General features: G+C 42.2%; 1 protein-coding gene across 3 annotated transcripts in view; it reads left to right on the forward strand.

The window, feature by feature from the left end:
* NPR3 (natriuretic peptide receptor 3) overlaps positions 1 to 14,786 on the forward strand; it is a 69,683-nt gene that overhangs the window by 39,183 nt on the left and 15,714 nt on the right. For all 3 annotated transcript variants that reach the window (XM_074995696.1, XM_074995697.1, XM_074995698.1), the window contains 2 exons: positions 4,312 to 4,447; positions 10,693 to 10,787. In XM_074995696.1, the coding sequence (XP_074851797.1) occupies positions 4,312 to 4,447; positions 10,693 to 10,787 (231 nt within the window). The remainder of the gene's footprint in view (positions 1 to 4,311; positions 4,448 to 10,692; positions 10,788 to 14,786) is intronic.

The following is a 14,786-nucleotide window of genomic DNA, read 5'->3' on the forward strand; positions in this document are numbered from 1 at the left end:
GATGTGTTCCTCCCATGTGATTTAGCCAGCCAGATAAACTTCAGATACATTTCAGTTTGTACTGTATCAAACTCTAGCATAAAAGCACATGCATCTCCCTTGCAATTCTAACGCACAGGAGTGCAGCATCAAGCTGTGGAATTTCCACAATATTTAAATTTTGGGGCAGGCATGTTAGTTGCAGATTTTTATCCCTATGCTGTACTTTTCTATGCTCTGAAAGGGAGAACTACTTATTCTCAGTCTTAGGTGAGAAGACAGGTAGAAAAGACTCTTGCCAGGAGACCATGGACAGGGAGGTTGCTGTCATGGGGGTTTCATACAAAGCATCTCTTGCTCAGACGTCTACACACCCGCACAGCCAGCACTAGCAACCGCATTCCTTACAATAAACAAGGTGCTAGTCCATGACGACTGTCAATAAATGGGTTTTCTAACCAAACTGCCAAAGTAAATAATTAAAAGTGGCCCCGTGCGCTGAAATGAGCCAGAATGAAGAACCAAGATTGGAAAAACCATGTAAAGGACAACCTAGTATGCAATGCTTGTTTTATCTTTTTTCACTTCCTTCTTTCAGTGATGGGCATGAGTGACCCTGCAGCCCACTGGGGTTCTACCAGTGGCTCTGAAATGCTACCCCTCCCCCACACCTCTCACACATAAGATGACCAGAGCCCCTCCCTCCCAGATCTGCTTGGAGCATGCAAATTGCCTGATTCACACTCTGTCCTCACTCCCTCCACCCCCACCAGAACACTGCAGACTAAGGAAGAGTGGGGCTCTGGTGTGTGAGAGGCACATGGAGGAGTGGGACAGCCAGGGGATCTGAGGGCCACAGGTGGAGTCTCAGTGGGTCACATGCATCCATGGGGTGCTGGCTGCCCACCACTGATGTGTGTAATATGCCCCTCAGCTTCTTTATTCTGTTTTAATTTTCTGGAGTGTGTTTGCTCCCTGGGAAAGAGAAAGACTATACATGTAATGGAGGCAGATGCTATGCGAAATGCCTTACCCATTAAACTTTCCACCTACTAAAACCAGGCTGGAGCCACAAATCTTACTTAGTTCCAAGCTTTTCCAAAGTTCAGGAGTGTTTGGACCAGCCCGGTAAGATGGTAGAATAACTCTGCAGGAAAAAATAAATAAAAACATTGCAATGAACAAAGACTTTCCTCCAAGGAATAATTTGGAGTAACAAAGTAAATAACTAAACACAATTAAAAGACTTCCCACTCTAGGATTTAATCTAGTCCTGTGATTAACTCACCTTTCCAAAGGCATTTTCTCTAAGTTATCTCCCCAGGAGCCAAAGGTCAGCTCTTATCCCCAGCACTGTATAAGCAGAGAGGTTACAGCTGGCTTTCAATCAGTCAGCAAAGCCACAGAGTCTCACTCTTTCTCAGACAAGAGTGAGCGTCACTGCCATGAAATCGTACAGTCTGATCATCTAAAGCCTCAGAGTCAGGAGTCCTAGCTTAGCTTACAAAGCAATTGCACAGCTCTGTCTTTCAAGTGTGTGTTTGTTTTTAAAATAAGATATGAAAAACTAAACCCTCTAATAGCCATATACAGGACTGTCATAGCACAAGGTTTTCCACGCACAGATCCTACAGTTCCATGCAATCAGCTGCTGGAAAGAGTCTAATGTCTCTCAAAGCACAAATATTTTTGTCTTACTGTCTTTACTCTATGGCTTCCTTTTAACCTTTGCATTTCATTTCTCTGAGGTTCATGCACATGAACTGTTTGCTCCTTCTGGGGGATTACCTCTTTTTTTTTTCTGTCTAAATCACTGGTGGGTCTTTTATAAATGACGCACAGGTGAGAATTAGAAGCATCTGCAGCCCCAATTACCATGTCAAAGAAATTTTAACTTTGATTCAAAGAGCTTCAGAGCCAGCATGAACTATGCTTGTTACAGACAGCTGGCTTAAGGGAAAAAGAATGTCTTCTGTGTAGTTACATAGTAAGGAGCTTGATTATCTTAACACAGCCAATGAACTATGTAATTCTTTATTATCTATGTAACAGCTATTTACTTAACCAGCTACATGTTGTTATCTTTTGGCATTGTATATGCCCAGCTAGAACTACAAGAGGTTTAACAGCACTTTATTTATCCAAATTTTTGAGGAGCTCAAGAGCAATTAAATTAATGGTAAACTAAGCATAGTTTCTAAACAGTAGTATATTTGGTGGACAGGGTAGTCAAGAAGCAACCCACAACAGAGTGAAATCTTTGCTTATTCATTGGTTAGCGGCAGCCCAGGCAGGCACTTTTCCAATATAACTAAACTGTGAGTGAATGGGACCACCCTCCTTGTGGCTGAAAAGATAATTCACTGTGAATTATAGTGCACCAAGCCAGGACATGTTGTGGTTTTGAAATATGAGCAATTGCTTAGAGGAGAGAAACACATGTAAAGTTTGAGCCATACTGCCTTACAGTCGGATCCATGTTTGAATCCAGGCTCCTAATCTAATTCACTGTGCCAGTTGGTGTTGTTATTATGCAGTCATTTGCTAAGCACTCTTTTTTTCTGCAGAACAAACACATAAGACAGTTCCTGCTTCAGGGAGCTTTCAGTGTAAGATTCTATAAGTTATGAAGCACAAGAGACACAGAGGAGTACAAGCTTAGGGCTACATCACGTAATCTTTATTCATGTTGAGCATTGGCCTGCTACACCCAGGGTTGTGAGTTCAATCCTTGAGGAGGCCACTTAGAGAATGGAGCAAATAGATATCAGGGATGGTGCTTTGTCCTGCCAAGAGGGCAGGGGACTGGACTAGATGACCTCCAGAGGTTCCTTCCAGTTCTAGGAGACGTGTATGTGTGTATATTTGCTGTCTCGCCAATGGGAACAATTAAAGGGGCAACAACATAAGGGTCCAGTGTTTCAAAGGGGCCTGAAGCTTCTGGCTGTCACTGCTGCCGGGCCCATTTGAAACGCTGTGGAAGCATCACTCCATGTGTGGCTTCTGAGGGCTGGTGAGACCCAGCACCATGCTCCAGACAGCACTAAGGGCTGGCTGCCCTTGGCCCTGCCCTTCAGCCAAAGGCACTGCCTCTTCCAGGGCATGGCACCACCCCCACACATACGTTGCGCCCAAGCCCACGGTAGCTGTCCGCCCTGCTGCATAGTGGTGGATGCTTGCTTTGACTGAGTTTGAATTTTCAGTTTAAACCCCCGACCTGATAAAATAAAATTTCAGATATTGCCCCCAAAAAGGTTTATTTTAAATTTCCCATCCCACTCTGAATGCAACCAACCAGTTTTAGCACAGCTCAGTTCACAAATATTCTTGAGCTCAGTGGTAAATCTGTGAGGTGTGGCTCTGAGAAATCACACTTGCTCTCGTTGAAAGGCAGTGCTGGGTTACAATACAGTATTTGGTTTTGTATTTATACTGGAAAATGAGATTTCATTTAGCTCATGCCATTTACTGAAAGAGACGTTAAAGATGGGAAACTAGTTTTCTGGCAACTCCAAAGAACGTTACATAGCACAGGGTAAACAGCTTGCTCTGTTGTTCATTTGCTAGTGAAGAGATGGTCTGTTGAGCAAGATCCAGAATCAGCAGAAATGGAGGGGAGTAATCATTAAACAAACAAATCTGTCAGTGAAGTCAGAAAAACTTCCTCTCTCCATAAACATAATGGGGAGAGGATATTTTCATATCCAATGAAGTGTGCAGTGTAAAACAGACAATTAACCAGATGTGCTCTCCTAAGCATTTGGAACAGGCACATGTCTGCATTAAATTATTGATCCGGTTCTGCCTGTCTAGTAAGTCTATGAACTGAGGGTGTGAACTCTACCCAGCCATGGGCTGCAGAATCTGGCCTGAATGCAGACGATGATGTAAGAGAACAGTCCTACAAAGTAATGAGGGCCTCCATGCTAATGAGGATGAAGGCATTCAGCACCACGCGAAGAAGGTGCTCAGCATCTCAAAGGGTCAGCTGCCCAGTCTATACACAGGATCACATGTGAACTGTGCTGCAGTGAATGTCTCTTCTGTTTACTGATGTAATGATGAAGCACATTTGAATATCAGATTTACAGAAATTAAAACAAAATCAGTTAGTGGTTTTCTGTTAAATGTTGCAGGTTGCAAAAATCTCTTTTTCTTTGAAAGAAAGAGCCAGACCTAGAAAATAAGGTCTTCTGATTATTCTGTAGAAGTTCCCTAATATTAACAAGTTTGAGCCAAGGCTGATATACCCAATTCAGGGTTTAAGCCTTAATAAAGATAAGTAATTTTTTATAGATGGCTTAAAGATTAATGTTGTCATCTTGTTCTTAGGTTAACATGTTTGTGGAAGGGTTCCATGACGCTATTCTCCTTTATGCTCTGGCTTTGCATGAAGTCCTGAAATATGGCTTTAGCAAGAAGGATGGAGATAAAATAGTGCATCAGACGCGGAACAGGACATATGAAGGTAGGTGCCTGCTAGTTGAATACTGGAATATATCAATATTATTGCAACTCAGACTATTATTGTTTGTGCTGTTATTGTTTGTGTAAGGACCAGGGCACAACAGGTTAAATAGTCAGAATATCTGATCTTCCAATACACACATAAGGATAACATTTTAAAGATAAAATAATACATCACTTTGGACATTTTTCATAACATCTTGTTAAGTACTATTCTGCTAAAAGGAATGTCTAATAATTAAATGACTCTCATAAGTGCCAATAACTTTCTCAGGCTCCTTTGTTTTTGAAAAGATTACAGCAGCTTGTCTTACTTCATATGCATCTAGTAGCTCTTGAACTTGCTTCATTTTTTCCAGTTAGCATTTGTATCTTAACAAGCTGGATTTGATAAAAGTACATGGGTGCCAATTTTTTCTCTATTGTTGATGCTGTTCTGGGTATTGGAAGATTTTTCTTCCCTTCCTTTTAAGCGCTTTTGTGTTTTTATCCCAGATACAGTAACCAAAGAGGATTTTGGCTTTCTGGGCTTGGTCACTTAGTGCCTAAGTCTACAGAGACTTAAGCAGATGTGTAACCTTAAACATGAGTAGTTCCCTCTGGTGATGTAGTTATGCATATGCTTAAGTTTGTGTAGAGCAGTGGCCTCAAAAAAGAAACAAAAAAGCGTGACACCATCAAATACGCATACCATTTCTTACATTAATCTTAGGTGTTAATCTTAGTGTTAGGTTGATTTCCAGTGAAAGTACGTGAGAAAAAAATGTATTTCCTGTAAATGAGGAGACAACAATTAACTCAAATATAAGTCATAAAGAACATAATGTGCCAGATTCCCAGCTGCAATGAGCGTATGCTAGGTGCAGTTGAGAAGTGAAGAGGCAGGTGGCTTTAAGCCTGGATTGACCAAGGGCCAGTATGATCCCCAGTATGGTTTAAAGCAGCCTGTTGACTCTGATCTACACATCTGAAACAGTTCCACCAGACTAGTTGAGCATTGGATACAGCATTGCATAACCTACTCCATGCCTTCCGAATTGTGGCACCTCAAAACACTCTGCACCCAAGGGAATCTAGCCACTTCAAGATTCCCTTCTGTCATGAAATTCCTTTCACAGCAGTCTCTCTGGACAGAGAATCCAACCCAAAATGTCCCATTTGTTTCCCATCATTTTATGCTAGAAGCCTCCAAGAGCATGCCAAGTTACTATGTGTCCTTGCAAGTTTATCACAGAGATATGTGCTCTAAACAGTGGGACTGACAGGCTATGCAATAGTGTCCTGAGATGCTTTACTCATAAAACTAGCCAAGAGAAAAGAATGTTCTCATTCCTTGGTGGTGAAAACCAGTTCTTTGTTGCTGAGTAACCTGTCTGCTGACATTGAGCTGTCAGGCACTTAAGACTACAAGGTCATCCTCTCCTTCCTCCCAGTCCTCAGCAGCCCAATACCCTTCTGAACAAATATTTATTATTTATGGGCGTGGTGTTGAATGTGGCCTTCAACCTGGCCTCTTAGAAGCCAATGCTACAAAGAGAACCATGCAAGCAGTCTCCTACCCTCATGGGGAGCCCTACCATTAGGACTATCCAAGGACCATCCATGCAGAGACCACTGCAAAATGGGGCCTTCTATTGCCCCAGAAATTTTGCACACAGATCATTAAAAACATACTTGCGGCCATGTAGATTCCTAATTGCCTGTGCACCTTTTCTCCATTGTACATTCCGCTCCATATCAGATGGATTCCTGACTGGTCACCTAACTGGATATTAATAGCTGCCAAAGAAACATTCACACGCGTTCTCCTCTCTGTATAGGCTGGGGCAGAGGAGAGTCAGCCAATGGCAAGAACATATACTTCAGGAGAGGGATAGGGACTAGAACTGCTCAAAAATTCTTCAGTGAAAAAGTTTTTCATTAGAAAATGCTGGTACAAAAGATGTGATGAAATGATCAAAACATTAATATAAAATCAAAACAAAGAGCTACAATGAAGTAATTTCATTATTTCCAGGTCAGAATTTCAAAAGTTTTGTTGTCTTGGAAGTGCAGTGTAACCCACCCTCTAGGGTTGTGGTTCACTGTCCCACATAGTGGCACTACGACCAGGGTGCGCAAAGTGGGTGCGGGCCCCCTCAGAGAAACATGAAATTTCATAAGGGAGGTGCAGCACCATCGGCTGCTGGGTTTCAGGCTCATCCATCTCATTAAAAATGTTGAAATCTGGTACTATTTTTATGTCTGTGTATTCACATTTATATACCAATGTTTTTATATTCTACCTCCTTATTTTCTTATATGTGCCGAAAGGGTGGTTTTTTCATATGAACATAACAGAAATTTCCGCTTGTTTGGATTACATTAGGCAGGTTGATGTGGGGAGGCTGCTAATTGTGGGGACAAAAAATGGGGCCCAACATAAAAAGTTTGCTCACTCTCGACTTTGACCACTTACAGAGAGAAAGATGAATCTTCTCTACAGCTTAGCTGAGAGCCAGCTGTCTTTTAGCTGACACTGTAGAGCAGGAGTCAGCAACCTTTCCACAGCAGAGTGACGAATTGTGACCTTTTGGCCTCTATGTCCAAGTGCCGGTGATACTTTTTAAAATCACTAATAGTCCTACTCACAACAGCTGCATTAGTAAATAAATTCAGATGCAGAGCTTTACTGTTTAGGTGATGGTTGGTAGCATTAGCTGGTCTTTTGTTAATCTGCAGGCAGCATGCCATTGAGCAAGCTCCTGACTGCCTGGGAGAGGAGGCAGGGCTGAGCTCCTGTCTTGCATACCGATGAAAATTGGTGCAGTGGCACTTGTGCTGGGAGTTGGGGGGAGGGGTGCTGACTCCTGCTGTGGAGGCTCATGGGCTAAGCTCCAGAGGTCACAGATTTGAGTCTGCCTGTCTGCGGTTACAGCAGCATGAAAGAAAATTTCAGATTTTCTTTTGGAAAGGAAATTCCAAGTCTTGAGTAGCTCTCGTAATGACTTCAGGCCAGATGGCCTTGGCTTCCTGAGCCAGTAAGCTATCTGTTCCAGGGAGCACTTCCTTTCACTTCTGGGAGCCAGCCTTGCTGTGCCAGACAAGTCGGTAGTGGCCTCTGAGTGTTGCTATTGCCATTGGATTTTGCTTACTCTTTAATCCTTCAGTTCAGTATAGTAACACATATTTGTGATTGTTTGGCTACTGTACCTAAATAGCAGACATTTGGCTGTGAGTAAACAGTTTGGTAAATACTTAGTAGGCCTGCGATTGAACTCAGATTAACCTTTCCTGAGGTCATTTCATTTTAATAGGAAAAGAGCAAAAGTAAATAGAGACGTTAACTAACTGAGCATTTGGCATAGTTAAATTTGTTTAGGAAAATTTACATTCTGGTAGGGAGTGGCTGAAGTCTCTCTCCTGGTTTGTAATCACAGCCTGGGGCCCGATTCTCCACTGCCCAAATCTGCCAAAGTTGCTAAATTCAGTCATTCACCGAGCTCAAATCATGACAACCTTGCTCACTTTTACTCGAGTTATGTCTTCACTACCTGGAAGATTGACCTGGTCAAAATCGATTTTTCAGGTTTCCATTATGCATGCCTAGTGGGGATGCGCAAAATCAATGTATCAGGGGTTGATAGTCAACCCCTGTATTCCTCAATATCATGAGGAGTATGGGAGGTCACTGGGGCAGTTTCTCCCATTGACCTCTTGCTGTGGGGACAGCCAGGTAAGTCGATTGTAGATAAGTCGACTCTACCTACACAATTACCTTGGCTAGAATTGTGTATCTACAATCAACGTTAATGTCTAGTGTAGACCTGGCCAAAGTCAGTGAAACCTCCTAGTGGGCCTGATTCTGTTCTTGCTTATATCACTAACTCAGGAGCAACTCCACTGAACTGAGTGAAGGCAAATTGCTATAAAACTGAGATGACAGAAGAATCAGGCCCCACTGACTTTAGTGGAGTTGTTACCTGAATTAAACATTCATTAAGCATTTCAGGATTTGGCACATGGTTTCCCAGTCATAAGTGTGTATTAGAAAAGTTCTACAGCCTCTCTGACAGAAATGTGTGTGTCTGTTACTATCTACGTTATGAGCCAGATCCTCAGCATGTAGTAAACTGGAACAGAACCATGGGCTTCAGTAGCACTATGCCAGTGGATGAACTGACCCTACATTTCACTGGAGATTAGTCACTGAGGGCAAATGCCAAACTGAAGACTTGAGAAATTGACAATGGCTACATCTACACAAGAGAGTTTTGTCGACAAAACTGGGATTTTGGTGACAAAACTTGTGGCGCATCTACACACAAAATATGTTTTGTCTACAGAAACTGTCAACAAAAAAGCCATGTAGACACTCCCAGGGGCCCTTTTGTTGCCAAAGTGGGTCAAAAGATGGATCCATTTTTATGTGTAGACACAATCTGATGACAGAAGTTTTGTCACAACATCTCTTCTGACAGTAACTTCTGTAGGCAGATGCTTCTAGTGTAGATGTAGCCAATGAGTATTTAGTTTGTCCTTCACAACATTGTAAACAAAACTATTGAAATAAATAGAAACAGAAACCAATTTCATTTATAGAGTTTGTCTTGAGCCTTGCCTTTAAGAACGGCTGATTACCCAAAACTCTGATGTAAGTCAATATGAGCTGTGGTTCTGTCAAACTCATAGGCTACTGTTACATTATAGCGATCTGTCGACAGAAGTCACCGTTGGAAGAGATTTCCTGACAGAACTTCTGTTGACAGAGTGCGGCTATACACAAAAGCCAGTTGGAAGAGTGCTTTGCTCTGTCAACAGAGCGGCCAAACTGCCTGGCTGCACTCTGGACAAAACAGGCACCCAGAAGCACAGTAGACAGGGCTGCCCGTTGTTGCGGGTGCCCTGTCTGTCGAGAGAAGGCCCCCCCCACCAGAGTGTCCACACAGCATTTCTGTAAGTTGACAGCAGTGTTATGCCGCATCGCTTAGAGGTAGAACACTACTGGAAAAAGTGCCGGAGTTTTGTTGACAAACTGTCAACGAAACACATTTTGTGTGTGGCCATTCTACCAGTTTTCTCAACAAAACTGGGGTTTTGTTGGCAACACTTGTCAGCATAATCATATCCATACAATATATTCTTGGCGTGTGGGGCAAGGGGGAGGCTCACTGTGTAGGAAGATACTGCCGAAAGAGAACCTACTGCAGAAAGTTATACAATGCAAGTTACAGCTATTCAGGTATATTTGCAGAATGAACGACAAATGAAAAATCAAAACCCTGGTATTTGGCATAATGGATGGTTCGAATAGGAGAGGCAGACCCCACAGAGAATGGATAGATGATATAGTAGATTGGTGCAGAGCTAGTCTACAGAAATTAAGCCACTCTGGAATGGACACGGAAAGATGGAAGGAAATAGTGAGAGAGGCATCAGACACTAATGGGCACTGAGCCCATGGTTGCTGCTGCTGATGGTGGGGTTCACAGTTCAGTGCCATTGAATTCAAAGGAAAGGAACTCATTGACTTGAGTGAACGTTTAATAGTGACCTTGATCTCTTCCTGCAATACATAAAAGAAAGGCAATATGGCCCCAATTCTGCAAAGTACTTAAGTACACATTTAAGCTTGTCTGTGGGACTCAGTGTGTACTTAAATGCTTTACTGAAGTGGAGCTTGTAAGATTAGCTTCCCCACCTTCTCTTGACAATCAAATTTTGCAGCTCCAATGAAGATAAGGGAATCGTAGTGGGGGCAGAATTTAGCCAGGAGTGGAGCAGCTATATCCATTATCTCCCTGCCTCGTATCCAGTGAGAAAATCACCAGCTGCACAGCTACTCCACATGTTGGAGTTGCTGCCACTGGCCTTGGACCCTGTTTCACTAGTTCTGAGCACCTATGTTTTTACTTGGGTTTGTTACCTATTTCAGGTCAGGGCTCTGCGTAAATTCATCTGCATGAAATGCATTTTTATTTTTATTCCAATGCTCTGAGCTCTGGATTACATTTTTTTCTCACGTATTCTCCAAACAGGCTCACATATTTTATATTTCGAAGAAGAAATGTTAAGAATTTAGGAATGCAGACACTGAGATGAAATTACAATTTCTTCTGGAATGCCAATAAAAGTGATGTGAGACTGATGAGATTTCCTGTCATGTATCAGTCTGTAAAAATCTGTCCATTCTTATTTTTGTTTTCCTTGGAAGGGTCCAATATTTTAACTAATTAACTTTCTAATTCTTTGCATGCCATTCCCTAGGCATTGCAGGGCAAGTATCCATTGATGCCAATGGAGACAGATACGGGGATTTCTCAGTGATTGCAATGACCGACCCAGAAACAGGCACACAGGAGGTAAGAAAATAAACATAATTTCAAATGCCTATTGCAGAGATGTCTCAACTAGTGTCAGAATAATATTACACACAGTCGCTTACTCACTAGAATCTACTTATTCAACTGTGTCCTGACATAATCGTACAAATCCAAAATGCAAATTTTGTTTGTAAAAATAATTTTAAAGCATAAGACCCCATTCTACAAATCCATTCTCACTCAGAGGATGATGTGTGTAGGAGTTTACAGGACTAGGTCTATCCATATCAGGGGTTGTCAGACTTATTGATGCTCTGAGACACATATGATAATCTTCAGAGGTTCAAAAGGTAGGCATGCCTGTCTGAACTGGAGGATGGGGAGGGCTTCAGCCTTGTGTAGTGGGAGCATCTGCCTTGTCTAGAGGCTGAAGTCCCAAGCCCCAGCAGGTGACCCCCTCCCTGCTGGCCAGAACCCCAAGCCGCACCACCCTGCCACAGGGAACAGCTTTTGAGTTATGATATGGCCACCCCGATCTATATCTTAGACGCTCCTAAGAGAGAGTTTGAGAAACAGAAGTTGTAGAGTAAAATGACTAAGTCCCCATCTTCAGTGGTAAGTAAAGGTGTAAGGCATCCTAAGGGAAGACACACTGAAGCTAAAACACTTTAACTTTATCATGAGGAAACCAGACCATTGCTTGTGGCCGACTCACCACAGAGTCCAGCTAGCTAGAATTTGAAGCACCAATCATCTCAAGCTAGATATTTTTGTGGTGTGCATGAAAGTTAGGTTAAGGGCAACACTCACGTTATAACTTGACCTGACAGTTCCAATGATCTCATTTGACTAATTCCAGTGAGTAAGACCTAGACAAGTGAGTAATGATTTATAGGGCTGGGCTGGGCCACTACTAAATTTCTATAGGTACAAATGTCTGAAAATTACGCAAATACTTACATAAGTCGTCATATCTACTGGAAATCAATAGGACTGGTTAGAGGAGATTATCTAATGGGATCAGCACCTATTTGTATTATTAGTATTTAGACATTTTATTTTCCCTAGCTTTGCTTCTGCTTATCTTTCATTTCCAGTTGAACCTCTTTTCCCCCCTTGATGTTGCATTTCAGTTTCTCTTCAAAGGCATGTCTCACGCTAATTTCTTCCTTTCGTTTTTGTAATCGTTTTGTAATCTATTAGTTGTTAATTGTGTCTGTTCTGCTCAGGTTTTTCCTCTGTCCCTACACTGATTTATAACATTGCCTCTTGCTTTGATTCCATTGTTTTGTTTATTTATTTATTTCACTGGTTCCTTCCATCTGGTCATGAAAACTTTAGTTCCTTAATGAAACTGAGCCAGATGAGTGCATACATTGGCCAGAATCCTGCTGCTAGCTTCACACAGAGACACTAAGACCAGAAGGAACCATTAGATCATCTAGTCTGACCTGTGTATCACAGCCATTAAATTTCATTCAGTTACTCCTGACACCAGGTGTTTGACTAAAACATTTGTTCCAGAAAGGCAGCCATCTTAATTTGAAGTCATCAAGAGATAAAGAATCCATAACTTCCCTTGGTAGTTTGTTCCTGTGGTTAATCATCTATGCTGTTAAAATGTTGTGTCCTATTTCTAATATGAATCAGTCTGGCTTCAGGTTCCAGCCATTCATTCTTGTTATGTGTTTCTCCATGCTGTTAAAGAGCCCTTTAGGTACTTCATGAGGTAAAAAAAATATTGGGTAGTGCACACTGTAACCGAGTTACCTCTCAAGCTTCTTTGTGAAATGCTAAGCTAATTGAGCTCTTCAGCTCTTTCACTGAGGCATTTTCTTTAGTCTTTGAATAATATTTGTGGCTCTTTTCTGTACCCTCTTCAATTTGCTGCACCTCCATAGCTGAGCAACTATTATTTGGAATAGGAATAAAAGTGTTTCCTGTAAAGATTTAAACTGTGATTGCACTAATGAATGAGAAATGTGAGCTCATTTAATGTGAAATTTTCCCATGCATAGAGCAAGTATACTCCATTTAACTTAAAATAGGGTGTAAGGGGCACAGTTGGCTTATGGACCTATGCACAATAGTGAATTTCATCATTCAACATGGCTCAGTGGCTCAAAGGAGGAGAGCAGTAAAGTTTGCTTTAAGCCCAGAGTTAACTGAAAATTCATGTTTGCGTTCAGACAGTCATGCCTTCTGATGTAAATGCACCATGCACAGGAACTTCCCTGGCAGCTGTGGATTTCCCCTGAAATCCAGGAATTTGGCTGAATTTGGCCCTCCATTTTTAAAATTGTCTTCATTAATGTGTAAATAGTTTAGGGGATATTTTCAGGTGAGCCACTCTCTCCTTTTGCAGGCAGGCTTTGTTGAAAACTACTGGATTAGAGGCACAAATCACGTAGCAATGCAGACACATATTTGTTCTTGCATTTTATCTTGTGGGTATATCCAGAAATGGGAGGCTAAAATAGTCTCTTTTGTGAATTACATTAATTAGATAGAAACAGACTTTTTTACTCTGTTAGGCATACAGACAATTTGAGCCAGATTTTTTGACTGTATTAGTCCATCTGTATGATGTCGCGCGGTGGTTTCATTGGTATTACACTGGGGGAGTAAAACTGGAGTGAACCAGTAGTAAACCATCTTCTACGTGTATTATTTGGATGGAACATGAACTGTCCTCTCAGGCATGTAATATTAAGGCAGGAAACGACTCACAACCTTGATTTACACATAGCCTTGAATTTTAAGGACATTCAGAATTTTAGTCTCACATTTGAATCTAAAATCCTGAACAGGAAACAGAAATACATGTACACACCTCAGAACCTTACAGAACATAGCTCAAAATGAGGCAAAGCTTTTATGTTGCTTTACGACACCAAAAAGTTCGGTCCAGGTGCATTGAGGTTCATGCCTGGGACGGTCTCCATACAAGAAAGTCAGGATTTGGGTCCGTATTTCAAATGCCAAACATTTCCTGGGAAATCGGATGGAATGGTTTTTGCTTGGGCCTGTAACGCTGCTGGAGCACTTGCTGCTGCATGAAGTATTGCAGACCTTTCACAGTCCTGGGACCCCCTATCTGTTGTTAATCTCGCTTGGCAGCCCTCCAGTGACTCAGTCCTCCGGCTTGGTCACAGTAAAAATGAATCCATTCTGGAGTTCAAAGACAGGCCTTACTAGGACCTTCAGTCCTGGCTCTGTGCCCCTTAAAGTCAGTCCTTGGCTTAGGTTTCCAAACAAGCCTTGTCCCCTTCTTAAGATTTACATCAGTTTGCCAGTGGCTGAGAGGGGAGCCTGGACCTGGCTACTACTATTCCAGGTTCTAGTTCAGGGCTCTACATACAGCATCCACATACCACTCACTGTAGTTCATTGCTGCAATTTCCCTGGACCTCGTCTTACCTGGCCCCTTTTTCTTCATACCCTTAGGGTTCAAGTTCTCAGTTCCTGTCTTTCTCCCAGCCTAAACTATTGCAATCAAAACCAAGTTCTAGTTGTTCCTCAAGCTCCTTTGTGCAAAGAGGAGCTCCCTTCCTCCTCTTTTTTTCCCCAAGGCCAGACCCACTAAGGCCCATAGCTCTTTTTTACCTGAGTCTCCAGGGCTCTGATTGGCTGCTTCTGTGCATCCTCTCTAGGCAAGCCTAGAGGGCCCATCTTTGGCTGCTCCTTTCCTTGGGTGAAGTGTTGTAGAATCATGGAACCTCCAGCAGTGAGGTATAAAAGCTTGGTATATGCTACCATAGCAACCACCTCAAGAACCACCACACAGTTTTAAGCAAGCTGACTCCAAGTATTCTCTGAACCCTGGCCATTTATTGTAGGGGGCAGAAAGCCAGTGAAACTGATATGACTTTGCAACTAGGCAAACTTAGCAGTTTAGGTTCCATATTCTTTGAGTTAATTCCAACTTGAAGCTGAGGAGTACAAAGCTATGTGAACAGTACAATGACAGCATTTGCCCAGACGCTATCAACTCAAAACTGCACAGCACTAGCTGCATGTTTTATCCAATACAATGTG

This window comes from Carettochelys insculpta, chromosome 5 (genome assembly GCF_033958435.1).
Source record: "Carettochelys insculpta isolate YL-2023 chromosome 5, ASM3395843v1, whole genome shotgun sequence".
NCBI classification, from domain to species: domain Eukaryota; kingdom Metazoa; phylum Chordata; order Testudines; family Carettochelyidae; genus Carettochelys; species Carettochelys insculpta.